This window comes from Panthera pardus, unplaced genomic scaffold (assembly GCF_024362965.1).
Source record: "Panthera pardus isolate Hobbes unplaced genomic scaffold, ASM2436296v1 HiC_scaffold_20, whole genome shotgun sequence".
NCBI lineage: Eukaryota > Metazoa > Chordata > Mammalia > Carnivora > Felidae > Panthera > Panthera pardus.
Genome location: NW_026526766.1, coordinates 31,228,989 through 31,256,217, shown reverse-complemented (window position 1 = coordinate 31,256,217; position 27,229 = coordinate 31,228,989). Strand labels below are relative to the sequence as shown.

The window sequence follows — 27,229 nt, the reverse complement described above, 5'->3', positions numbered from 1 at the left end:
CCAGGGTCATGCTCTCTCCTGCTCTGTTTCAAAATAAATAAGTAAAACTTAAAAAAAAAAAAAAAAAAAAGTCTCCCACAGTGAACCCCATCGCCCTTCTTATCTTTCCTTCCCCTATGTACATCTGTTCTGCCGCTCAAACTCCACATTTCTTTATGTATCTTTAAAAATAAGAACAATTTCCTACATTGTACAAATAATCACACTAACCAAAGTAATGGTAATTTTCCTTTATATTTCTAGTATCTAGGCTATATTCATGTTTCTCCAATTGTAGTCTCTTGTAGCTGTTGTTTTTTTCCAACTAGAATCCAACTGAGAACCATGCTTTGCAATATGTTGCCATGTCATAAAGTTAAAGTCTAATCCACGTATCTGGAGACTTAGGAAAAGTCTTCAAGGGTCAAGTCCAGTTGTCATGTCCCAAGGCGCTAATTGCGGGGGGGGGGGGGGGGGGGAGGCTTCTAACATTACTTCCTGCAGTTTCCAAGTTTTGTGGGAAATGTAATCTTTTTTTAATGTTTATTTATTTTTGAGAGAGAGGGAGAGTGTGTGAGCCGGGGAGAGGCAGAGAGAGGGGGAGGGAGACAGAGGATTTGAAGCTGGCTCTGTGCTGACCGCGGGGCGGGGGGGGGGGGGGGGGGGGGTGGCGGGAGGCATACTGGACCGCAGGAAGGGTGAGATCACGACCTGAGCCAAAGTGGGATACTTAACCTACTGCGCCACCCAGGCCCCCTGGGAAATGTAGTTTTAAACGTCACGGGCCTACCGCGCAGCACTCTGGGAATCCAGCTTGGGGGCTCATTCTGCGCAAGTGCACATCCAGCCCTATCTCTTTCCGCGGGCCATCCCTGACTGAAGAGGACACGATCTCGGCTTCCTTGGGTCTGTGGGGGAATAGAGGCTGCGCGCCGGGGGTGAGAGCACTGGGGACACGGCTTCGCGAAGTGTGGGGCTCTGCTAGGTCGGGTAGGTTTGTGTGCGGCGAAAGCCAGGGGGAAGTTCGAGGAAGCTCCTGGCAGATTCTCCCCTCCTCCAGCCTCTGCATGTGCGGGGGGGGGGGGGGGGGGGGGGGGCGGGGGGGGGGCGGGTGTTGGTTCCCACCTACTTCTGCGGAGCAGGTGGGGCTGAGTCCCCTGTCTGGAGAAGGTACTTCCTGTGGGTTCTGGGTGCTGGGACTGTGGGCAGTGGAAAGGGAATCCGCCTTTATGATGTTTTCGATGAACATGAGGCTACCAACAGTAGCTTGTGCATTAGTCTGAGAATTAAGTGTGTAAGTTACTGTCACAAGATGCTTTGTTCCCTTTGGTATTTTATTTAAGCCTCACAATTGCCTTTAACATTCCATGTTAAAAAGTGAAAGGAACTTACTGGGGACGGAATGATATACCTGAGGGCACGGCTGGTAGGTGAGAGAGGCTGGAATAAATACAAGTAGATTTTACTCCCTACTTTTTACTCTTTCCAATATCCATTCTGCCCCAAACCCAGAGGTGAAACCTCTGGAGCTCTTAGCAGAGTCCCCAAATTTTCAGAGGAGATATGATTGTGAAGTGAATATGGACAGAACCTCACAATGTGGTAAATATTTCCTGGGATTTGTGGATTCTTTTTAGAGCCCCTCCTTCAGACAGAGAGTCTTGAACCTTCCTGCACTAAGCTATCTCCATTCTCAGAAGCACATTCTGATAGTCTAACGCAGTGCTGGCCAGTAGAAAGATAACACAAACCAACCATAATTTAAAATTTTTCAGTAGCAACAGTGAAAAGATTAAAGAGGTGAAATTTGTTTTACTGATGTGTTTAACTCAGTATATCCAAATTACTATTTTGATTTGTGAGTAGGCACACTTCAGGTGCAGTAGTTGCATGCAACTAATGACTACGTTACTGGATTTGTAGTGAATTCCAAAGTCACATTTAGAGTGTTAAATGGAGATTTCAAATGCAGTAAATTTGTTTCTCAGACCTGGATCCCAGCCCCTCTGGAGGAAAGTAGGTCTTAAGATAGGAAAATGAGAGCCCTAGAAACCATTGTCAGCTCTTCTGACAGATCCTTCACTGGAGTTTCAGAACAGAGGCAGAAGGTTCAGGAAAGGCACAGGTCCTGATTTTCTATACCAGAAGCAGTTCTTGATCCCTGTACAGCATGAGTGATGTATATTCAGGAGTATTTTCATGAATTGTGTAATTTTAAACAGCTAGCTTACCCCACCTCCACCGCCCCCCCAATAAATCCTGCCAAAATATGACTCTTGGTAATGTCATCACACCCCTGAAGCCATCACAGACTGGACAGTGGCACTGGACCTCCTTGCAGAAGGTGGTAACTTGAGGTTGAGAGGGGTGGGTTACTGTCATGCTGCACAGGAACAGGCATGTCACTGGATGGCTGGTGAGGACATGATGCCCAGGGACGATATAACCAGCCAGAACTGGTGAAATCTTAAACAGCACCCAGTTTCCTTCATTCTCCCCTCTTTCCAGATTCTGAGCTGCCCTCACTCTATGTCCATCAGCACATATGGCATCTAGTTATGCGATGCTCCCTCTTTCCTGAATGTAGGTAATAATAAAAGGAGAGTAGAAGAAAGGCGTTCTATACTGGACACTTTGGAAGCCCAAAATATTGGGCCTGAAAGAATGATTTTTGTAAAGACACCCAAGGCAGAATCAAGAACTAAGCACAGTACTGTTTACTTAAATAGATAAGTACTATAGGCATCTTATTAAAAAATATGTCTTATAAGTTGCAACCAAGTTAGAACAAAAAGTTAGAAAATATATTTCTTGCATAAAGCATCCCATCTTTGTTTTGGAGTTTTCTGGGGAAGTTCTAACTCAAGGTATAAAGACAACACAAACTTGATTAACAATCACATCTAAGTAATTTTTTTCACAGTTTAAATGAAGGTAGAAGGTTTTACCTTTGTATGCCTGAATTTGTTTAACCAATCTCCTTTTGTTTTATTTTGTGTTTTTTGTTGTTGTTCTTAATTAGAAGGGGACATAAATTGTTAATTCATCGACTTTTGAGTTACACAGCAGTGAAAAGACAAGTTTAAGCCGACATAATCATATTGGAGATGCACTTGTTCAGGTACTGCCTCTGTGTGGTCCCTCCTGTTCTTTCTCAAGAATGTCAAAAGGACATTCTTCTATAGGGAAACCTTTTTTTCTAGCTGGTGTTATAGAAATTTTTAGGCAAATGAAAATAGTTGTAAGGCAGACCAGGTTTCTCATAACTCTATTTTTCTTTCCTCTTCCCCAGGAGAACCTTTTCATTTCTTTACATTCTTCAAGGAGCAGCAGAAAATGAACATAGCTCAGGTGAGTTCTGTTTTAATAATCTGTTTGTTTTACAGTAGATTTTATAAGGGCTTAGGTGTCTATTCACATGGAAAAGTAAAAATAGAAATGGATCAGATGCCTTCATAGGTGGAGATACAGATGAAGAGCAGAGCAAAGGTAGCATGTGGATATATGTAGATGCTCTTATATTACAATTTTATCAAATTGGAGCTCTAAATTTATTTTTGAATTTCTGGTAGCCATGTCAGAGTGTTAGACAAACAATGCTTTTAAAGGTCAACACTGATGAGATGATTATGCAAACTGATACCTCATAGAATGTTAAGACATTTGAAGTTCAAAAAAAATCTGTTTATCTTTTTTTTTTTTAATTTTTTTTTTAACATTTATTTATTTTTGAGACAGAGAGAGAGCATGAACAGGGGAGGGTCAGAGAAAGAGGGAGACAGAATCTGAAACAGGCTCCAGGCTCTGAGCTGTCAGCACAGAGCCCAACGCGGGGCTCGAACCCACGGACTGCGAGATCATGACCTGAGCCGAAGTCGGACGCTTAACCGACTGAGCTACCCAGGCACCTCCCAAAAAATCTGTTTTTCGAGTAGGTGATTTAGTTAACAATTTGTCAGTAATAACTCTAAAATAATATAGAACATTGTCTCTACTTGTTCTTCAGTAAAAGTAGAAGACATAATGCTAAATGTGAACTTGGTCAATTCTATTTTCCAGAAATTCAAACATAAGAGTTGAATAAGACATTTTTTCTGATGAATCAACTGAATATCCTTAAAATTACTGTCCATAAATATTTTGAGTACCCTTGGTATTTGGATTGCTCAGCAGACAATTTAAAATTGTGTTCTGTTTCAAATGTTTAAATACTTTCTGTTCACACTTGGTTTCTCTCCCACTTGCCTGTCATATCCAGTGACCAGAGACTTGACTGTAATCACATCCTTGAGTCTTGTCAAGTCCTTTCTTTACCTGACTTTTCTGAGCACTTGTCTCTGCTTCTCACTCTGCCCTTCTGGAAAATTTCTTTGTTAGTGTCTGTGACACCCTCCACTGGCTTTTTCCTTCCCCTGCTACTATCTTTGTGGAGTCATCTACTTTCCCTTGTACTTTCATGTGGCTCATCCCCCATTTTTGTCCTTGGCCTTTAATCTGCTCTATTATCTTGGTATGGTTTTATTCTCTTTATTTTTATCTAAACTTTATTGAGATTCAGGTCATATACCATGCCATTCACCCATTTTAAGTGTAGAATTCAGTGATGTTTTAGTGTAAATGTGCAGATATCACCACACTCAATTTGAAAATACTTTCATCACCTTAAAAAGCACCTCTACATTTTATCCCTTCTCATCTGCTCATTTGCCTCTAAGCCCCAAGCAACCACTAATCTATTTTCTGTCTGTATAGATTTGCTGACTCTATTATTTCTTGTAGGAGGGTTCTGCCTATGACAAATTTTGTTTTTGTTTATCTAGGAGGGTTTTAATTTTTCTATTTTTACTAGTTATATAATTCTTGGTTGACAACTTTTTTTCTTTCAGCATTTGTCATACATCATTTCATTACCTTCTGTCCTCCATGGTTTCTGATTAGTAATCTGTTTTTAATACTGTTGTACATGATGAGTCACTTCATTCTTGCTACTTTCAGTATTGTCTCTTTGTCTTTGTATTTGACTGTTTGATTTCCATGTGTTTAGGTGTGGATCTCAAACTCTAAATTTATCCTACTTGAAGTTTGTTGAGCTTCTTGGATTTGTAGATTAATGTTTATCATGAAATTTGGAGACTTCTTGGCCATTGTTTCTTCAAATATTCTTTCAGACTTTCTGTTTGGGACTCATGCATATGTTGGTAAGCTTAATGCTATCCCATATTTCATTTTCTGTCATTATTTTTTCTTTGTTTCTCACACTACATAATTTCAGTGGGCATATTGTCCACTTTGTTCATTCTTTCTTTCACCTGCTCAAATCTGCTGTTGAACCCCTCTGGTGAAATTTTGATTTAGTTCTTATATTTTTCAACTCTTGAGTTTCTATATAATTTATATTTGTTATATTTCTATCTCTTTATTGATATTCTTTATTTAGTGAAATTTTTTTTTTATATTTTCCTTTAGTCCTTGGACATTGTTTTCTCTAGGTATTTGACCATATTTAAAATAGCTGATGTAAAGTTATTGCCTAGTAAGTCTAATGTCTGCTTCCTTAGGAGCAGTTTCTATTAATTATACCTTTTCTGCACATATGTCTTTCTTTCTTTTCTTGTTTACTAATATTTTTGTTGCAAATTGGACATTTTAAATAAAATAATGTGACAACTCGAGAATTTTCTCCTCTCCACAGGGGTCATTGTCAAAATTTATTTTGTTCAGTGACTTTTTAAAAAATTCTGTAGAGCCTGTTTCTTGTCATCTGAGGCAGCTAAAGTCTACAGAAATTTCTTTAAATGCCTAGAACCAGTAAATTTTCCAGTCTTTGCTAAGGAGATCTGTGCATGTTTGGGAATTCCTTCTACAGTCAGACAGGCAGTTAATAACTCTGCATTAACCTACACTTCCTTCTAATGCCAAACTCAGAGTCACCTAGAATTGACAGCTTAGACCCTTCTCACATCTTTCCTGAGCATACTCACAGCCTTGGGTGTATGCACAGCTCTGTGCAAGTATATGACCTCCTAGATTTCAGGAATATATCAGAGCTTTTCAAAACATTTATGGACATCTCATTATCCAGCTTTTCCTTTCAAGCTTCTTAGTTAAGCCATTAATTGCCCCAGCTGTTATCTACCACCTCAGATAGCCATTAAGTTAAACAAATGCCTTTAGTTGTTGTTGTATTTAATGTTTATTTATCTTGAGAGAGAGAAAGCATGTGCATGTGGGAGGAGCAGGGAGAAAGGTAAAGAGAGAATTCCAAGCAGGCACCATGCTGTTCGCACAGAGCCATTGCAGAGCTCAATCCCACAAACTGTGAGGTCATGACCTGAGCCGATACCAAGAGTCGGACACTTAACCGACTGAGCCATCCAGGTGCCCTGCCTTTAGTTGTTTTTGACAAATACCTGTGAGAATAAGGCTTTTCACTCTCTGAGCTAGCTCAAACAAAGGCATCCTGATAAGCAGGGTCTTTTAGGAAACCACCAAACAGGTCAAATAATGACAGTTTTCTGTGAATGAGGCTTTGATGGATCTCCAACCCAGTTCTGCTGTTGTTGTGGTTGCCAGCCTTCTGGTTGCAGACCATTGGTTCTCAAACTACTGCAGAGTTGGGAGAGAGAGGGATGGGAACAGGGTAAGTTAAAAGGATATGGATCAGCATTCTTATTATGATTCCGCTGGTTTTTTTTAATGTTTTGGAGATAGCCTTTGTTAATTTCTATAATTTTGCCAGTTTTTTCATTGTTATTTATGGGCGAGAGAAATTTCTTAGATCCTTCAACATTTAATATTTACGTCACTTGTTAGCTTATTTTTTTTTAATCCAAGTGATTTCATTAAGTCAGATAGTAAAGAGATTGGCAAAATGAAAGCAATGCCACTTTTCTCACTAATTTTTTTAGTTTTGGAGGATATAATTAAAAAATTTTTTTAGATTAAATTTTATGAGGGGTATTCCTGTTCTTTTGTTTTTTTTAGTTACCAGCTACTACTACTGAGTTTCACACACAGGAGGTACTCACTTAGTAATACCGAAGACATGAATGAACAAATAATTGGATACATAACTGGGGGGAGAAAACTTGCTTCTATCCTATTATTTCTTAGTCTTTTTCTTTTTCTTTCCTATTTATAATTGTGATAAGAACACTTACATGAGATCTACTCTCTTAGCACATTTTTTATGTGTATAGTACAATACTGTTAACTATAGGTGAGCTACACAGCAGATCTCTAGAACTTAATGATTTTGCATAACTGAAACTTTTTACCAATTGAACAGCAACTCCCCAATTTCCCCTCCTCCCAGCCCCTTTGAAGTGCTTTGTTGTGGAAATTTTCCCTTTTCTCATTTTCTAAGATTCTACCCTTTCCTGACTCTTACTACTTTTCAGAAAACTTTTTATTTAGCTTTGTGGCCTATACTTTATTTGCCACCCTCTTTAATATTCAGGCTTCCTCAAATTCTGTTTGGTATTTTTCTTTCCTCAGTCCCATATAGGATGCATAGCAAGCATATAGCTCAAATTGTTGTCTGTTTGCCTCTTAAAATTTTAGGTACAACCCAAATTGCTAATAAGTCCTAAATTCTTGCCTTCATTTTAGACCTCGCTTCTGTGTTCTAAAACCATGTGTATACTAGTTTAAGAGATAGGTCCGGTTTTATGTTCACAGACCCTTCAAGAACAACATGAACAGATCTGTTCACTCAAACTTCTAACATTTATTTTCCTTTTGTTTCCTAAATGTCAGTGTTTAGCATCAACATTCCAGAAGCTGCTCGTACAGTTAGACTAGGTGGTTGCACAAGAAGGTAGTTATCAAATTGGTTTTTGCTGCTGCTCTGTGATTATATCCCTATCATTATATTCATTGTTGTTACTTCAGTTAAAATAATGTTCTCTTATATTGCTCTCTGTGGTTCCAACTGCCTGGTAAGTTGTTCTTTGCTCTTCATGAACTCTAGATTTATGTTATCTTTACGTATTTATTTATACCTAAGTTTGATTGTGTAAAATATCTTCACAGCTTACATGTTATCTCTTCTTTGTCTCTCATTATTTACAATGATGATGCCTGAAGAGGGAATGAACATCTTAGAATTCTCTAAATACCCACGGTAATCACTTGGGATGTAGAGGAAGAATTGTAGGAAGCCTCTATACGTTGAATTTTTTTGTCTTAAAAAAATCTATGGTTTATAAACAGATATAAATGAATTATAGTAAGTTAAAAATCTTGATAACTGAATAACTCCACAAAGACAAAATTAGGTCAGAAATAGATGCCTTTTAACCCATTTGTTTTAAAGCTTAAAAGTAAACAGGAAAAATAGTAATTCTTAAAGATACTTTCTTTTCACTTAATTCTGAATCCGTGAATAAAATGTATTGTCACAGGGGTCTGTGTCATTCGAAGACGTGGTTGTCGAATTTACCCAGGACGAATGGCAGTACATGAGCCCTGCTCAGAGGACACTGTACAGAGATGTGATGCTGGAGAACTATAGCCACCTCATCTCAGTGGGTAAGCATACCTTAGTATGTGACTTCCTCTAGGTTACGTTTACTTTTTTTTTAAAGTTAACAAAACACATGGACTCTTTGTAGAGATTAATGTTGTACAGGCTTTTGAGTAAGAGGTCCAAGATAACTGAAGCCTTTAAGGAAACAGAAACAATGTTTATGTTACTACTTTCCATGGAAAACTTCAATTGAGCACATTATTTTGCTTCTCTTGCTACTGTTAACTTTCTACACCTTTGGAAACCAAAAAGCCAATGGATCTGGTCTATATATACCCTCAATTGTCATGTTTACAGGGTATTGCTTGACCAAACCCAAGATGATCTTCAGGTTGGAGCAAGAAGAAGAGCCCTGGTCCTTAGAGGAAGAATTCCTAAACCAGAGGTACCCAGGTGGGTGAGCACTGACAAAAGGAAACACTTGGGGTAGTTCAACTTTTAGGGGAATACCTTCGAAAGTTTGTTTTATCCTTTTAAACAGCTCTATTGAGATAGTTTACATATTGGACAATCCACCCATTTAAAGAGTACAATTCGGTGGCTGTTCATATATTCACAGATACATGTAAACATAACCACACTCCCATTTTCATCACCTCAAAAAGAAACCTTATACCCTTTAGCTATTGTCTCCCTTCCTCCTGTCCCCTACAGCCTTAGCAATCACTAATCTACTTTCTGTCTCTATAGATATGCCTATTACATTTCATGTAAATGGAATCACACATTATGTGGTCTTTTATGATTGGTTTCTTTCACATAGGATTACAAGATTCATATGTATCAATATTTCATCCTTTGATTGACAAAATAAGGTCTCATTGTTTGTTCATTCTTCAGTCATTAGATGTTTGGGATTCTACCTTTTGGCTATTATTGAATAATGCTAATAGAAACATTCATTTACAAGTTTTTGCATGGATTTATGCTTTTTTTGACATGTGTTTTTATTTATTGAGTTATACTTAAGAATGGAATCACTGGGTTTTATGGTAACTATTTCAGGAAACTCCAGACTATTTTTCACAGTGCCTGCACCATTTTTCATTCCTAATGACAGCATATGAGGGTTCTGATTTTTCCACATCTTCACCAATAATTGTTATTATCTGACTTGTAGCCATCCTAGTAAAAGAGAAGTGATGTATTATTTAAGTTTTGATTTGCATTTCTGTATTAGTCATCTGGCCTGGCATAATAAAATACCATAGTCTGGGTGGTTTAAACAACAGACATTTTTCATAGTTCTGGAGGCTGGAAGTCCAACATCAAGGTGCCAGCATAGTTAATTTCAGTGAGGCATCTTCCTGGCTTGCAGAGGACTGCCTTTGACTATGCCTTCATATGGCCTTTCCCGTGTACTTGCATGGAGAGAAAGAGCTGTGATGTCTCTTCCTATTCTTATAAGGACACCAACCCTATAAGAGTTGGAGCTGTACCATTATGACTTCATTTAGCCTTAATTATTTCTCCAAAGGCCTTATCACCAAATTACATTGAGGTTGAGGGCTTCAACATATGAATTGCAATTCAGTCTATGACAATTTACCTGTTCACTAGTGATGTCAAGCATTTTTTCATGTGCTTGTTAGTATTTGTGCAAACTAATAAACAATTTCAAGAATTTCAAAAATTATAGTTTCAACATAACTCTTAGAGCAAAAAGGTAAAATCATCCTGAGCGTGTTTACTGAAAGTTTTTGTTGTGAAACTATTAAAACAGATTGCATAACATAAAAATTGACATAATTTTTGGACCATGCATGTTTCCCAGTCACTAAATATAAATGATTTGATCATATTAGTTAGCTAAAAAAGATATTCCTAAATAAGTATCTTTGAAAGATTGTAATAAAAGGATAGTAAAGTTATTAAGGCAAAAATAAAATAGTTTAGGCGGGCGCCTGGGTGGCTCAGTCGGTTGGGTGGCCGACTTCAGCTCAGGTCATGATCTCATGGTCCGTGAGTTCGAGCCCCACGTCGGGCTCTGTGCTGACAGCTCAGAGCCTGGAGCCTGTTTCGGATTCTGTGTCTCCCTCTCTCTGACCCTCCCCCGTTCATACTTTGTCTCTCTCTGTCTCAAAAATAAATAAACGTTAAAAAAAATTTTTTTTTAAATCAAATAGTTTAGGGTTTCATGTTATCATTCAGGTTTGAATTTAGGCAATAAATGCATAACTTAAAAAAAAACGCCCTCTAGTCAAGAGCACAAGTTACGCATTTGAATGACTACACCAAACAATATCATACCAATTATCATAAAACACAAAATAATGGAGTACTAAGAATTTAAAATTCACCAGTATTAGGAGGTAATAATGTACTTTATCTGATTATATTAGACATGCTATGAACATTAAATAAGTATGCCTATATAAACATAGATGATATTTATATTAAAGGGAACCATATATTTGTACATGTATCCTGAAATCAAAGAACAAGCCTTTCAAATTCCCATGGATTTATTATAAGATAGTGAAATGCAATATTAGTCTAAAAAAGAAAACCTCAGTAAATCCAAATTAGAATCCCATAAATAGTAATCTGAACATATTTTGATAAATCTAGAAATTAATGATAACATGAGTAAAAAAAATCTATTGATATGGATATTTCAAAGATTACCTCTTTTAAACAACATATAAATACAAAAGGATATCAAATCCAAAATTGCATGACATTTATAAAAATAAATATGCATATTATTAACATTAGGATATGTGTAAGTTAATGAACAGAGGTAAATTGGTAGTCTCCTAGTAATAAATTAAGCAAGAACAATAACAAAAATGTACTAATACAAGCAGAACTTAAGAGTGAAATTAAAAATTAATAAACTGGAGGATTGAGAAATTGTCGTATGTTTCTTAGAATAAAAAACAGTAAAATGAATGAGCTAACCCTAACAAAAACAAAAGAAAAGAAGCACTTATGTGATAAATTCAAGATTGTAAAATTTAGTGCAATATCAAAGCAAATCTCATTCATAGAAGTGATGTGATAGGATTTGCTCTGTTAGATATGTAAAGCTGTGAGAGTTAAGTAGTATGAAACTGGAGGTGGGATAGTTTAATATAATAGTGAAACAGAAAAGAAAGGTCAAGAAAAACACATATGCTTTATAGATAATTGGTCTTTGACAGGTGGTTCTATTCCCACAGATCAGTGGAGAAAGAATCTTGAGGTAATCTTTTGGATCTACATGAAAAATGGGATTCAGGTGGCTTAAAGTCCTGATTTTCAAAGCAAAACTAGAAATATTCTATATGATAATGAGAATGTGTTCATGACTCTGCTTAGGGAAGAAATTAATAAGATATAAAAAGTATTAACTGGGGGAAAGATGGAGTAATGTATTTTGTTTTACTCTGCCCACTAAGTACAGCAAAATGTATACGTGTGTGTATGTGTGTGTGTGTGTGTGTGTGTACAGACATAAACATAGACCTATATATATGTATATGCATATTATATATAAAAGTATATATATATATATATATATTTGTATGTTTAGAGAGAGAGAGAGAGGGAGAAAGAGACAGAGAGAGAGGGAGAGAGGGGAAATGTAACATTCTGATAGATAACAAAACAATGAAGGTGAACTAGGGGCCTTGGCACTTGATAAAATACAGGGTGGTTAGTGTTAGGAAAATGCTGGTAGGGACCCTGATCTCTTACCCTTCTCCATTGTTAATAGAGCAACCCACTCCTCCAACTCCCAAAGGTGTCTGTGGAAGTTCAGTCCACACTTGGCAGTAGTGAAGCTGCACTCCACTTCTTTTGTTGGCATGATTTCAGAAGAGGTTGGCTAATACTGAACATTAATTTTGATAAGTCCTATTTATTAATTTTTTCTTAAGGATCATGCATTTGTTGTGCTGTCTAGAAGTATCAAAATTCAAAGTAACACAGATTTATTCATGTTTTCTTCTAGAAATTTTTAAATTTCACATTTTATATTTTATGATCCACTTGGTGTTAGTTTTCATAGACAGGATGAGTTATGTGTTAAGTTTAAATTTTTGAAAAGGGGAGTCTAGTTATTCTAGCACCATTTTATTGAAAAAATTATCATTTCCTATTGAATAGCATTTCCATTGTTCTTAGAAAATGGATGAACATATATTTTGTATATGGTACATAAGTATAAATATATGTGTATATTTGTACTTTTATTCTGTACATTTTAGACTATAAATTTCTGTGGTATCTCTGTTCTTTTTTATTTATCTACATATTTATCCTTCCCCAGTACCACATTAATTTTATTACTCTAGATTCTTAATTAGACCTTGAAGTCAGGTAATGTGAGTCCACCAATTTTCTTATGTATAAATTTTAAAATGATCTTCTTGATATTTACAAAAAGCATGCCAGCTATTCAACTGGGATTGTATTGAATTTATAGATCAAAAGAGGATTGATATCTTAACAATATAGATTCTTCCAATCAATAAAGAACATATACATATCCTTTTATTTATGGTTTATTTGATTCTTTTTATCAGTAGTTTTCAGCAGATACCAAGTATTTTGTTTTTTGTTTTTTCAGCACTATGGTAAATCATATTCCTTGTCAGATTTAAAATTCCAGTGATAATTGCTTGTATATGATTGGCTTTTGTATATTGGCTTTGCATTTTGCCTTGCTGAAAACAGTTATTAGTTAAGGAGCTCTTTTGAAGATCTTCTTGGGGCTCTCTGGGTAGACTTACTGTGTATCGTTTATTTCTATTCTTGCTTTATTGCATTGGTTGGAACTTCCACAGTCTGGAATAGAAGTGCTGAGGGTAGACAGCCTTGTCTTTTTCCAATCTTAGTATTCAGTCTCTTATTCTTAAGTCTCTTATTCTTAATTATGATATTAGCTACAGGCTTTCTGTATATTCCCTTTATAATAGGTTAATGGATGGAATTTGAATTTTGTAAAATATTTTTTCCCTTAAATGATGTGATTTGTCTTCATTCTTTAGATGATTAAGATGATGGATTACATTGATTGACTTTTAAATATTGCAATAGTATTCTTGGGATGAACCCCCACTTGATCCTGATAAATCATTTCTTTTCATATATAGTTCTTTTTGATGCTTTTTTTTTGAGGATTTTTACATTTATGTCATGAGGGATATTGGTCTGTAGGTTTCTTTTCTTGTGTTTTCTAGAAGAAATTATGTAAAATTGGTATTTTATTATTATTATTATTATTATTTTTAATGTTTGGCAGAGTTCACTAGTTACTACCATCTGATCCTGGAGCAGTTTCTTGGAACTACATCTTTGTCAATCACATATTCAGTTTCTCAGATGCTGACCTGTTGTGTTACCTCTTCCTTCATGAGTTAATTTGGTAGTTTTTTCAAATGAAATTTGTCCATTTCACTTAAATTGTCAAACTTACGGGCATAGAGTTTCCCCTAATATTCTTTTACTGTCTTTTTAGTATCGTATCAGTATTTATGTCCCCTCTTGCATTTTTTTCTGATATTAATACTGTGTGTCTTCTCTTTTTTCTTCTTGGTTCTAGCACTTAAAAAAAATCTTCAATGAACTAAGCTTTGGTTTCATTTTTTTCTCTGCTTTTCATTTCCATTTTCATTGTCATCTTTAGTCTTTATTATTTTCTTTTTTCTTTCTTTAGATTTAATTTTTTCTCTTTGTCAAGTTTCTTAAAGTAGAAGCTTAGGTGACTGATTAGAGGTCTTTCTTTTCTAATATAAAAGATTGTAAGCTATGAATTTATCTCTGAGAACTACTTTAGCTGCATCCCACAAATTTGTATATGTTCTAAACAGTTTTTCATTCAATTCTAAATATCTTAATTTCTTGGGAGATTTTCTCTTTGACTAATGGATTAATTGGAAGTATATTAACTTACAAATATTTTGTGTCTCTCCAGGTAACTTTGTGTTAATCATTTCTAGTATAATTTCTCTGTGGCTTGAGATTATACTTTATACAATTTCTGTTCTTTTATATTTGTAAAGATTTTTCTTGTAGTCCATGATGTGGTATGCCTTGATGAATATTTTATGTATATTTAAGAATAATATGAATTAAGCTATTTTTAAAATGTTCTTGGATTTTGAGAGTATAGTTATTCTAAATGCTGCTGCATCCCTTCTAGCTATAATATTGTATTCCTGCCTCTTTTCCCTTTTTTCCTTCCCCTACCTGCTGTGTTGTCACAAGTACCCTAAAACAGATTTATTTCTTTTGCAGATTCCATGGAGTAGATAGGAATGTAGTTTTAGGAATAGTTGCGGTAGTGATTGTTGTTACCATCCCTGAATGTCCTATAAATAGAACTTGCTTAGGATTCTTCATGATCTTTCCACTAAGCTCTTGGTTTGGCTCATGGAAAGAAATTTTGCAAGTGTCCAGTCCTTTGTACCTGTGGCAATGGAACTTTCATTTCCTGTTAAACCTATCTAGAACCACAGGGAAATATTCCATTTTTGTTAGGCTTGAGTAGGGTGCATATTGTCAAAAAGATTTTCTGTTCTGTTAGACTATCTTTATTTCAGACCTTTGGCCAGAAGGAATAGGGTTTTCTTGTAGCTCTTTTTGTCTGTGTGTTGTTGACTTTGGATTGCAGGCTTCTCCAACACTCCAGTACCCCATATAAGAATTATGGGAAACAGAAAAGCCTTGAAATCCTCTGCCATGTCATTTCTTGAGTCCCAAAGTTCCACATTCCATTTTGTAGCGTCTTACTTTTTTATTTATTACTGATTGATTTATTGATTTTCCAGGGATATTTTAATTGTAAGAGGGAGGACTTGGGAAGATAGCTACTCTATCTTAGCCAGCACTGGAAATAATACCTGTTTTCTTTAAATAACATGGATGAAGAGAGAGAGAGTATATTTCTTTTTCTCTGTGTGTATGAATTACTAATCTCTGGGAATGTGACCTGTAACAGTAGATTACAATACATAACAAACATATGGCTATAAATTCCTTTCCATAAGAAATGTAAGATACAGAGATGTTTTCTATTTTTCTCATTTTAGGATATTTCAGCATTGATATTCACATTGAGGAGAACCAGGAAAAACAAGAGAAACCTCTGTGGCAAGTAATACTCACTAATAACAAAACATTGAGTAAAGAAGAGCAGAAAGTCTTAGAAAAACCATTTAATCTGGATATAACTCCAAATTCTTCAGGAAATATGCCTTGTAAATATGACTCATGTAGAATGAATTTGCCAGGTGTTTCTGAATTAATTATTTGTGATAGAAACTATTCAAGAAAGAAGGCTGATTACATAGATGTATGCAAAAAATTGAAGCTTGATACTAAGCATGAGAAAACTTACACTGGAGAGAAGTCTTACAGATATAATAAAAATGTAAAACCTCTCAGTTATTGGAAAAATCATCAGAAACTTCAAACCCTGGAACAATCTTTTGAATGTAATGAATTTGGGAAAATTTTGCATGATAAGACTGTTTGTGTTATGGGAGAGGAATCCTATAAGGATGATGAATTTAGGAAAAACTGTGATAACTACATGAGAACTGGCACAAAAGAGAAATGCTTTCATCTTAATGAATGTAGGAAATCCAAAACCACTATTGAGAATTATAATAAAGTTCACATGGCTGTGGCACACTATGAATGTAATGAAAGTGGGAATAACTTCAGCAGTATCTCATCTCTCACTCAATCTCAGAGAACTGCTACAGAACACACTAGTTTTGCAAGCAATAAGTGTGACGAAAACTTGAGCCAGAGCTCAGCCCATATAGTACAAAAAAAGACACAAACTAGAGATGAATTTTGTGTGTATAATGGATGTATAAATACCTTCTACCAGAAATTAGACCTTATAGTATGTCAGAGAACTCACACAGAAGAGGAATTGTACCAGCGTGGTAAATACAGGAGGTCCTTCCATCAGAACTTAGCCCTTAGTGTACATCAGCAAAGTGAAACTGGAGAGAAGTCATTTGAATGTAATGAATGCAAGAAATCCTTTTACCAGAAAGTACAACTCATTCATCATCAGAGGACCCATCCAGGGGAGAGACCTGAGGAATGTGGGGAATCTTTTTGTTCAAATTCACACCCTATTCATTATCCTGGAACTGATATAGGGGTCAGTCTCTATGGATGTAGTAAATGTGAGAAAACTTTCTGTCAGAAGTTAAACCTCAGTGAAAATCTGACAGTTCACACAAAGGAGACACCTTATGATAATAGTGGATGTGGGAAATCTTACAAGAAGTCTGCTCTCGTAGTATGCCAAAGAACACACACAGGGATGAAACTCTGTCAAAGTAATGTATATGGAAAAACATTCTCCAAGACGTCACATAGAGAACATCAGAGAATTCACACAAGGGAGAAATCCTACAAATGTATTGAATGTGGGAAAGCTTTCTCTAAGACATCACATCTCAGAGCACATCAGAGAATTCACACAGGCGAAAAACCCTACAAATGTGTTGAATGTGGGAAAACTTTCTCTCATAAGACACACCTTAGTGCACATCAGAGAATTCATACCGGGGAGAAACCCTATGAATGTAATGGATGTGGGAAAACTTTTGCTGATAATTCAACCCTCAGAGCACATCAAAGAATTCACACAGGGGAGAAACCCTATGAGTGTAATGAATGTGGGAGGCCTTTTACCCATATATCTGTTCTCAGAGCACATCAGAGAATTCATACCGGTGAGAAACCCTATGAATGTAATGACTGTGGGAGATCTTTTGCCCATAATTCAGCCCTTAGAGCACATCAGAGAATTCACACAGGAGAAAAACCCTATGAGTGTAGTGACTGTGAAAAAACTTTTGCCCATAATTCAGCTCTCAAAGTACATCAGAGAATTCACACAGGAGAGAAACCATATGAATGTAATGAATGTGCAAAAACTTTTGCCCATAATTCAGCCCTCAGAGCACATCAGAAAATGCACACAGGGGAGAAACTCTATGAATGTAATGAATGTGGGAAAACTTTTTCACAGAAGACACACCTCAGTACACATCAGAGAATTCACACAGGTGAGAAACCTTATGAATGTAGTGAATGTGGGAAAACCTTCTCTCAGAAATCATACCTCAGTGGACATGAAAGAATTCACAAAGGGGAAAAACCTTATAAATGTAATGAATGTGGGAAAACATTTGTTTATAAGGCAGCTCTCATTGTCCATCAAAGAACTCACACAGGAGAGAAACCCTATGAATGTAATGAATGTGGGAAAACTTTCTCCCAAAGGACACACCTCTGTGCACATCAGAGAATCCACACAGGGGAGAAACCTTATGAATGCAATGAATGTGGGAAAACTTTTGCTGATAATTCAGCCCTCAGGACACATCAGAGAATTCACACAGGGGAGAAACCCTATGAGTGTAGTGAATGTGGGAAAACTTTCTCCAAGACATCACACCTCAGAGCACATTTGAGGACTCAGACAGGGGAGAAACCCTATGAATGTAATGAATGTGGGAAAACTTTTTCCCAGAAGTCATATGTTATTGCACATCAGAGAATTCATACAGGTGAGAAACCCTTTGAATGTAATATATGTGGGAAACCTTTTGCCCATAATTCAACTCTCAGAGTACATCAGAGAATTCACACAGGTGTAAAATCCTATGAATGTAATGAATGTGGGAAGACTTTCTCCCAGAAGTCACACCTAAGTGCACACCAGAGAATTCACACAGGGGAGAAACCCTATGAGTGTAATGAATGTGGGAAAGCTTTTGCACAAAATTCAACTCTCCGAGTACACCAGAGAATTCACACAGGAGAGAAACCCTATGAATGTAATGAATGCAGAAAAACTTTTGTCCGTAAGGCAGCTCTTAGAGTACATCACACCAGAATGCACACCAGAGAGGAAACCCTTACATGTAGTGAATTTGGGAAGTCCTAATGGGACTCAGATCTTATTGGATAACATATATTAAAGAAGCTCTTGTCACATAGACTGGCAAATTGTTTCCTTTTCCACTAGGCACATCCATAGCTTGTCTAATTTCACAATCTGTCCTTCATTCAAGTGAGGCTGGTCATGGAATATGACACTATTACATTTAATCTAAGTCTAACCTTCAGAAGTCACCTTACATTCTTTCTGTCTTATACTGTATAGAGATATTTCCAGGGCAGACTTCAGTGCCATGTATTAAATATGGTAGAACATAAGGTGAAAGAAGCCAAATCTGAATAACTGGGTGAAACAGCATCTCCACTAACATCTTCACAAGTTGGCTTAAAAGACAAACATCAAGTTGTACTCTGTTGAGCTTTTACGGATTTTGTTCTATTGGTTAAACACACATAGCTTAGATAATTCTGTTACGGTGGGACAAAACCCTATGAATATAAATGTCAGGAAGACCTATAAAATTCAGCCTGTCACTATGTATCAGAGATTTCATATGAGGAGAAAAGCTGTCAACATCTTGAGTGATCAGAAGCCTTCATTAAAAATTAGAGAAATCTCAGGGAAAAACACAAAAGCCTTTACTAGATGTTAAACATCAAATAATTAAGATTTGACCAAAATCTTATAATTTGATAATTTATATTTTAATGCATATTGAACAGTTGTTTCAGATTTTTTTTCCTGAGGAAATGTATCAGTTTCAGAATTGAAGATAAAATCTTCACCCAGAACTGTTGTACCTAAATTTGTGATTTATATATAACTTCAAGTTTTATAGAAAATATATAATAAAATATTCACCTGTACAGAAACTCACTGTGGAATGTGAAGTTTTAAAGATGGAGGAATAACTTAAATTCTGTGTGCAACCCCAATAAATGTTTGTGGCTAGTCTCTGAGCTATGTGGTACATCTGTATTAGTTTGTGTAATAATTTATTATTGGTGATGAGTTCTAGTAGAAGACAGCAACCAAACCTCCTCTGGACCTAATCCATTTTCCTTTTTGATTTATAATTTACGTTCTTCTGTTGGCTTCCTTCAGCTTGATGCTGTTGATGCTGTGAGATTTTGGCCTGCCTGCTAGTATGGCCCTGTTTTTCTAGGATATTGGAGATCCATAAGATTTCCTAAGTATCCTCGTGTATCTGGATGGGTGAGTGGGCTGAATGTTGATTCTTAGATGGTTTTTTGGCCTTCATTATATCGCACTAGTGGCTTATTTTGCACTGTGTAATTATAAAGGAAATCATCTCCTCATCCCTCTTGTATGCATGTAGCCTGGGCATCTCGTGTAGGCTCGTTTTCCAACCTCATAATGTATGCTCACACTGCAGCGTTGCAAACCAGTGTTATTTCTATCCTGCTAGGACAGTAGGTTTTGGAATTGGAATGAAAAAGGCTACTTTCATGTCATAAGTACCACACTGATATTGAAAAACAGACTAACTTGAGAACAGGTATTTTTTTGACAGTGGGTTGTTACCACCCAGCGGCATCACTACCAAAGAAAGCCATTGGATGAAGGCTGTATCATCATAGTACCAGGGCTACTACACCAGCCACTGAATCAGCACTCCTTGTGACAAGGAAGTTCCAGCAGCTAAGAAAATGTTTGCTCTTCCTCAGTCTCTGTGCTCTTCCTCAGTCTCTGACACCTTGATGCAACTTGAGCTTATTGCACAATGTTCAAAGGGAAATGAAGGAAAAAAACATCTCTTTCCACATGTCTGATTTTTTCAGAAAACTGTATGAAAAGGAAATTATCAAATCTTGAATACATTAAAAAAATTAACTTCAGTTTAGAATAGTGTTAGATTTAAATAATTACCAATACTAGGTCCTATATACTCACCCAGTTCCTCTTATTAACATCTTTTATTACTCTGGTATATTTGTCTTAACTAAATAATGACACTGATACATTATTAACTAAACATCATTTTTCAGATTGCACTGTTTTTTCCTAATATTTTTTTTATATTTCAAGATGCCATTCAGGATACCACATTACATTTAATAGTCATGTCTCCTTATCTTCCACTAGTCTGTGACAATTTTGTAGACCTTCCATGTGTCAGTTACCTTGACAGTTTTGAGAAGGACTTGTCAAGTATTTTATAGAATACCTCTCGATTTGGATTTCTTATATCTTTTTTTTTTTTAATGATTGCACTGGCACTACAGATTTGTTTTGTGTATTCATTTTATTTTGTAGGAAGATCACAGAGATAAAATGATATTCTTACCATATTAATAGTATATGCTATCAACATGAATAATCACTGATAATGCTAAGCTTGATCACCTGGTTTAGGTTGTATCCCTCAAAATTGTGTAGGTGAGCACTATGCTACTTGGTAAAATATTATTTTATCTTATTTAGTTTATATTGTACACAAACTAATATCAGAATCCTTTTTATATATTTCTGGTTTTAATGTTGGAAACTATAAATACAGATAGATAAAAATTATAACACCAAGAATTTAAAAACTTCACACTGATCCAGTATATAGTCCAAAATTTTTGTTTTTAGTGTTTATTGGAATATGAATGAATCATTGCCCTTTGACCCCAAGGATTTAATTTCAGAATTTTATTTTCATACATCATCATCAGAGTAGTGCCCAATTCTTCTAAACCATTTAATTGCTAAAGCTTGGACTTTGAGTAATGAAAAGACTGAAAGAAAGTTTGTGTTTCATGAGCTTATCAACCCAGATCATTGCATTAACCCAGATAACAATAGGAGATATGAACAATGACCAGCCATCATAACTAAGAAATCTGATAATAGGAGAAATAAGTAAAACTTAGAAAGGTGGAGTATTAAAAGCTTTTAGCTTGTATAGGGTCTTTCAAAAGCATTGATAAATTGAATGGTACTAGTCAGAAGATTTAAAAGGAATGGGTGTGTTATCATTAGAAAGCTAAGTTTAGAAATATATGCTAAAGCCATAGGTAGATGACATAGATATATAAAGATGAAGGAGCAGGTTACACCCAGATAATAACTAAACAATGGAAGGATCATAGAGAAGCAAGAGCTACTAGTGAAGCAAGAACACATGGGCATATGTTACTGCACACATATAATGCATATTGTCCAACATAAGTGTGAATGAAAATCTAATAGGAATTCTTATAAAAGCAACACTTCTGGGAGAAAACTATGCTGATTAGAGTATATGTGGAAAACAGTTTTGTTGATAAACAAGTTCTCAAAACAGGCATATGCCTCTGATAGAAGATAGTAATGCAATAGCACAGGTAGAATGTAATTATGTCCCTATTGAGATAAAGAATAAGACACTTACTACACTACTCTGGAATCCAGAGAAGATTGTTGATGGCCAGAGTGCAGTAAATCCAAGAGAAATAGATCAGAAACCAGCAAGAACAGTGAGAAAGTCGTTAGCATAGAAAATAAGGCAACAAAACACTAAATAAACAACATTAAAAAAAAAAAAGATTATACATGACTTGTGACCAGACAAGAGAAAGAAAAAAGTTACACATTGAAAAATGAATACAAAGTCTAAAATGACAATACTGCCACATTGCCAGAAAATGTGGTGCACTAACAATGACAGTTAAACAGGATTAAAGTGCTGAAGAAGACTCATAGGACCCAAAATGACAATGCTGACAAGTGTGCAATTTATTAAGGGAAAGGGGCGCAATATAGCATGTCATTAAAAGTAAGGATTTGCATCACAGCCAAAGGCTGCTTCATACCACAAGGTTTGGATAATGGCCAGGCATCAGCTCCCATTTTCCTCCATTGTATGAACACAATTTCACTGCCAGAAAAGAGCCATGTGCACAGAATCACTCAGAAGCTCAAAATGGATTTACTGCTGAGGTTTCTTTCCCCTGCCAGATATGTAAGCATATTCTTGCTATGTAATCAGCCCCAAAAGCAGAGGACTCTGAAGGTCTCAGTGAAAACAGGTATAAATCATCAATCACACTGTTATTAATAAACACTGTTGATAAGTTGTTAAAACCTGCCTCCAAACATTTTGGACTGCTGGTTACAAAGAAACATTGTTAATATATTTCATTCCTTAAACAACAGGTAATGATGTGCAGATACCTTAGCTCAGGACTATTCTGGGTCTGCAGGACTTAACCCTCACAGCAAAGTCCACCATCCTGATTTTGGGTCAAAGCCTTTTATAACAAGAGTAAAAACAACAACAACAAAATTCATTCTTAGTTTGATAGCAATCATGTAGATGTGTCTTTCAATAGCATATAATCAAATAGATAATCAAAACACATATACATATTTCAAAGAGTTGTAATAATCAGGGAGGGTTTGTATCATTTAAACCATCCTATAATGCAGCACAAATTGTCTTATATTTTTCCCTTTTGTTTGCCTCCCTGATGTATAGCTATCTGTACTTTTTGGTATACATCTATTAAATAATTAAGAACCCTAGTCAATCTATCATCACTTAAGTCTAAATCTGTAGGCCAATTCTGTTTCATAGAATAGTATTCTGTGAAATGAAAACCATAAGAGACAGACACATTAGTATTATTCCACACAGTCATTGTCTGAGCTCTGGTCTATTTGTTGATTAGGAGTACATAAAACCATCCTGGAAGTATGTTTATTAAATTAGCCATTGTACAGCTCCCTCATTTTTTTTTATTAAAAAAAAATTTTAATGTTTATTTTTGAGAGACAGCATGAGCAGGAGAGGGCAGAGAGAGAGAGAGAGGGAGATCTAGAATCCAAAGCAGGCTCCAGGCTCTGAGCTGTCAGCACGCACTCGAACCCACGAACCGTGAGATCATGACCTGAGCCAAAGTCGGAAGCTCAACTGACTGAGCCACCCAGGCGCCCCAGCTCCCTCGTTTTTTAGAAGAAGAATTTTGGTAGTCTTTGTCCCAAGGGACATCTAAATCTAAGCTAAAAGAGCATGTCATTCACTTGTTCTGAACTTTTCAAAAGGCACCAGAGTGATCTTAGATTTTCCTCCCTTGTAACACCCAAAGGTTGGCTACTTTCCACTAAGCAACAATCTCACATTGTACTCACCATTAATTGAAAAATAAACCTTTCTCCTTGAAGTCAGTGATGGTAATGGTAACAAGATGAGATTACCAGGCCTTATTCTTTGGGCCATTCCCAATCATATAGAGTTGGATTGGATAAATACAGAGAAATATATCTATTCAACCCACTAGGCAACAAAATATTTGCATAGTCAAGCCCAACTAGGTGAAATATAAAGAGAATTTTGTCCATCCCATCAATATCTTGGGAATTCTTGTTATTAGTCAAATTAATACACATAGTTTCTGGTTTTAGAATGTTTTTACACCTTAATTTTAGCCCTGTTAGGGCCTTCCAGATATGGCATTTAAAAAATAAAATTGTAAAGTATAGATGAGTTGTATGTAAACTTATTTTTCATCCCCTATGATATGGACTGAATGTGTCCCTACCCACCCTCACCCCACCCCTGAATCCATACTTTGAAGGCTTAATTCCCCAGTGTGGTAGTATTTGAGATATGGAGCATTTAGGAGGTAATTAGGTTTAGTTGAGTCATGAGGATGCAGCCCCCATGTTGGCTTAATGTCCTTATAAGGGAAAGAGACCAGAGCCCTCGCACTTTGCTCCATGTCAAGATATAGCATGCAAGGAAGCTATCTGTAAACCAGGAAAAGGACCTTTACCAAGAACCCCCACCATGCTACCAATCTGATCTCAGATTTCCAGCCTCCAAAACTGAGAAATAGATATTTGTTATTTAAGGCACCATATGTGTGGTGTTTTGTTATAGCAGTCTGAATTAAGACATTGTATTCTATCTTCCCAGTACTACCAATAAAACAGTGATTTAACTAATCAAGACTCAACTTTAAGTCCCTCATGTTAAATTGCAAAACAATGCTGAAGGTTTGTAGATTAGTGCTTCTATCTTTTGTTACCCTGTGTATTGAAGCAGATATTTAAATTGCTAATTCTAATTGTTTATTAAATGGTCACTAAATTAACCACACTTAATCCGGTAGTCCAGTTAGTATAACCTTTTAGTTTGGTATATCTTTTAGTTTCATAGGAACTTTCAACCACCATCTCATGCAGTTCCTCCCAATTTTCACTGTCATTTTCTGTTCCCATTTTTGGATTCAGTTCCTGGAGAGAAACGTCTGCCACATTCACTCCACTCCACATAGTCACACTTGGGACACCATGTTCTTCCCAAATCCATCCGTGGCAGCTGCTGGGTTGAATGCCAAGTTTTTTCAGCCATAAAATATCTAAATCTAACAAAATCCAGATTACACCCACTTCCTCTAGGTGACATATGTGGGAATATCTGCTGGGTTGGAAACCATAATTATGAATCAATAAGGGCTGTATGTGACTATCTGAGGAATAATGAATTTGAAGACATTAACATTCCTCTGCACCGGATTGAGATGGCTCTTTCTCTGCTGCTGGCAGACTCCTGTAGTTATCACCACAATCTTAGAACTGGCAGTCACAGGTAATCCTTATCTGTCATGTCACAGCTTCAGGTGTCTGAAGAAATAATGTCCCATGTTGCAGATCCATCATTTCTCCTTTGAGTTTATCTTCCAAAATGCCCACAGGGCAAGCTCATCATCCTGAGGCTTTCCCAAAATACTGATGGCACACACGGTACCAACATCCACTACAGTGATCTTATTGTTTGAGACGGTTGCCTCTTCTACAACTGGTGTAACCAGTTTTTCCTTAAGAGTTGCCATTGTATCCAGGAAAGAAATGTCTGTAAAAGTCATGTGAAGGAGACAATGTCAGATTTCTGGCACTCTTTTCTCAGACTTATAGCCTTAAGAACTATGAAGAATAAATGTTTTTTTTAAGCCATCTAATCTATAATTTATTATAGCAGCCTGAACTAAGGGCCCATCCATATAACCTCATTTTCCTTAATTACCTCTTTTAAGGCCATGTTTCTAAATACAGTGGCATTCTGAAATACTGAGAGCTAGGATTTCAACATATGAATTTAGAGGGGCTACACTTCCCTCCGTAACATAGATGAATCTTAAAAACGCACTTAGTGAGATAAGCCAGAGACAAAATAATAAAAATTGTATGATTTCACTTATATAAGGTACCTACAATAGTCAAATTTATAGAGACAGAAAGTAGAATATTGGTTACCAGAAGGTGGAGAAAGAGAGGAATGGAGAGTCATTTTTTAATATGTACAAAATTTCAATTTGGGATGATGACAAAGTTCTGAAGATTGGATGTTGTGGCAGTTGCACACCAATGTGAATGTACATAATGCCATTGAGTTTCATATTTTAAATGATTGAAATGGTAAATTTTATGCTGTGTAGTTTAGCACAATAAAAAATGGTAGAAATAAAACATACAGTAATGGAAATAAGGGATGCCTTTAATGTGCTCATTAGTGTACTCATTATAGACAAGAAAAGAATAAAAAGAATCAGTGAACTTCAAGGTATGTCAATACTTCAAAGAAGGAAGGTGTGAAATTAAAATTAAAACTTTAATGTTTTTTCCTTTTAATTGATCTAAAACATGTTTTTAAAAGCAATAGCTATCACAATGTGTTGGGTGATTATAGGATATAGGAGGGTAAAATGAATGACAGGAATGTCACAGGGACATAGGGAGAACTAGGGAATACTCTTATAAGGTACCTATGATACATGTGAAGTCATATAGTGATATTTAAAAGTAGACTTAGAATACATTTTAAGCTGTAGGGCAACCATTAAGAAACTATAAGATAAATATAATTTTTCTTCATATATTTTCCCTCTGCTATAGTGGGTTGTAATTGACAAAATTGTATACATTTAAAGGGTAAAATGTGATGATTTGATATATGTATACTTTGTGAAATGATTATCACAATCACATTAATAACTCATCTATCACTTCACATAGTTGTGTGTGTGTGTGTATGAGAACTCTTAAGATCTACTCTCTTAGCAAATTTTAAGTATACAATACAGTATCAACTATAGTCCACATGCTTTACATTAAACCCTCAGAACTTATTTATCCTATAACAATATTTGTACCATTTTACTAACATTTCCCCATTTCCTCCATCATCTTGGCAACCACCATTTTATTAGTTCAAAAAAATTTTTTTTTTTTTTTTTTTAGATTTCACATCTACATGATGTGTCTGGCTTCATTACTTAGCATAGTGCCCTCCAGTTTCATCCATGATGTTGCAAATGGCAGGATTTTCTTTTCTTAAGGTTGAATACTATTCCATTGTATATATACATATACTACATTATCTTTACACATTCATCCATCAGTGTACACTTAGGTTGTTTCCATACCTTGGATATGAACATAGGAGTACAGATATCTCTTTGGGGTAATGATTTTGTCTCCTTCAGATATACACCCAGAACTGGAATTGCTGGATCATATGGTAGTTGTATTTTTTTTTATTTTTTTTAATGTTTATTTATTTTTGACAGAGAGAGAGAGAGATAGAACATGAGCGGGGGTGGGGGTGGGGGCAGAGAGAGAGGGAGACACAGAATCTGAAGCAGGATCCAGGCTCAGAGCTGTCAGCACAGAGCCCCACGTGAGGCTAGAACTCACAGACTGTGAGATCATGACCTGAGTGGAAGTCGGAAGCTCAACCAACTGAGCCACCCAGGCGCCCCTATGTTGTTTTTTTTTTTTAGGAACCTCCATACTGTTTTCTATTGTGGCTAGATAGTTCACATTGCCACCAAAAGTGTACACAAGTTTCCTTTTCTCTACATTCG

At 36.1% G+C, this 27,229-nt stretch overlaps 1 protein-coding gene and 1 pseudogene across 5 annotated transcripts; one reads left to right on the top strand and one right to left on the bottom strand.

Annotated features, from left to right (window-relative positions):
• Positions 1–767: 767 nt before the first annotated feature.
• Positions 768–19,333, top strand: ZNF658 (zinc finger protein 658). Of its 5 annotated transcripts, XM_053907882.1 has the most exons (7): positions 781–969; positions 3,002–3,100; positions 3,272–3,330; positions 5,024–5,177; positions 8,385–8,511; positions 8,807–8,902; positions 15,529–19,333. In XM_053907882.1, the coding sequence occupies exons 4-7, from the start codon at positions 5,166–5,168 to the stop codon at positions 18,417–18,419; spliced, it is 3,126 nt and encodes a 1,041-aa protein (XP_053763857.1). In that variant the 5' UTR covers positions 781–969; positions 3,002–3,100; positions 3,272–3,330; positions 5,024–5,165; the 3' UTR covers positions 18,420–19,333. The 5 variants fall into 5 exon arrangements, with proteins under 5 accessions (XP_053763855.1, XP_053763857.1, XP_019294763.2 ...); XM_019439218.2 differs by lacking the exon at positions 5,024–5,177; XM_053907879.1 differs by lacking the exon at positions 5,024–5,177 and having other exon boundaries at positions 782–917.
• Positions 19,334–24,403: 5,070 nt separating this feature from the next.
• LOC109260770 (L-lactate dehydrogenase B chain-like) lies at positions 24,404–25,198 on the bottom strand (annotated as a pseudogene).
• Between the last annotated feature and the right edge of the window lie 2,031 nt (positions 25,199–27,229).

Excerpts from the sequence above, each read along its gene's own strand:
- ZNF658 (XM_053907880.1), top strand. Across the intron at positions 8,512-8,806 it reads TAGCCACCTCATCTCAGTGG|GGTATTGCTTGACCAAACCC; the intron begins GTAAGCATACCT and ends TCATGTTTACAG. Across the intron at positions 8,903-15,528 it reads CCTAAACCAGAGGTACCCAG|GATATTTCAGCATTGATATT; the intron begins GTGGGTGAGCAC and ends TTCTCATTTTAG.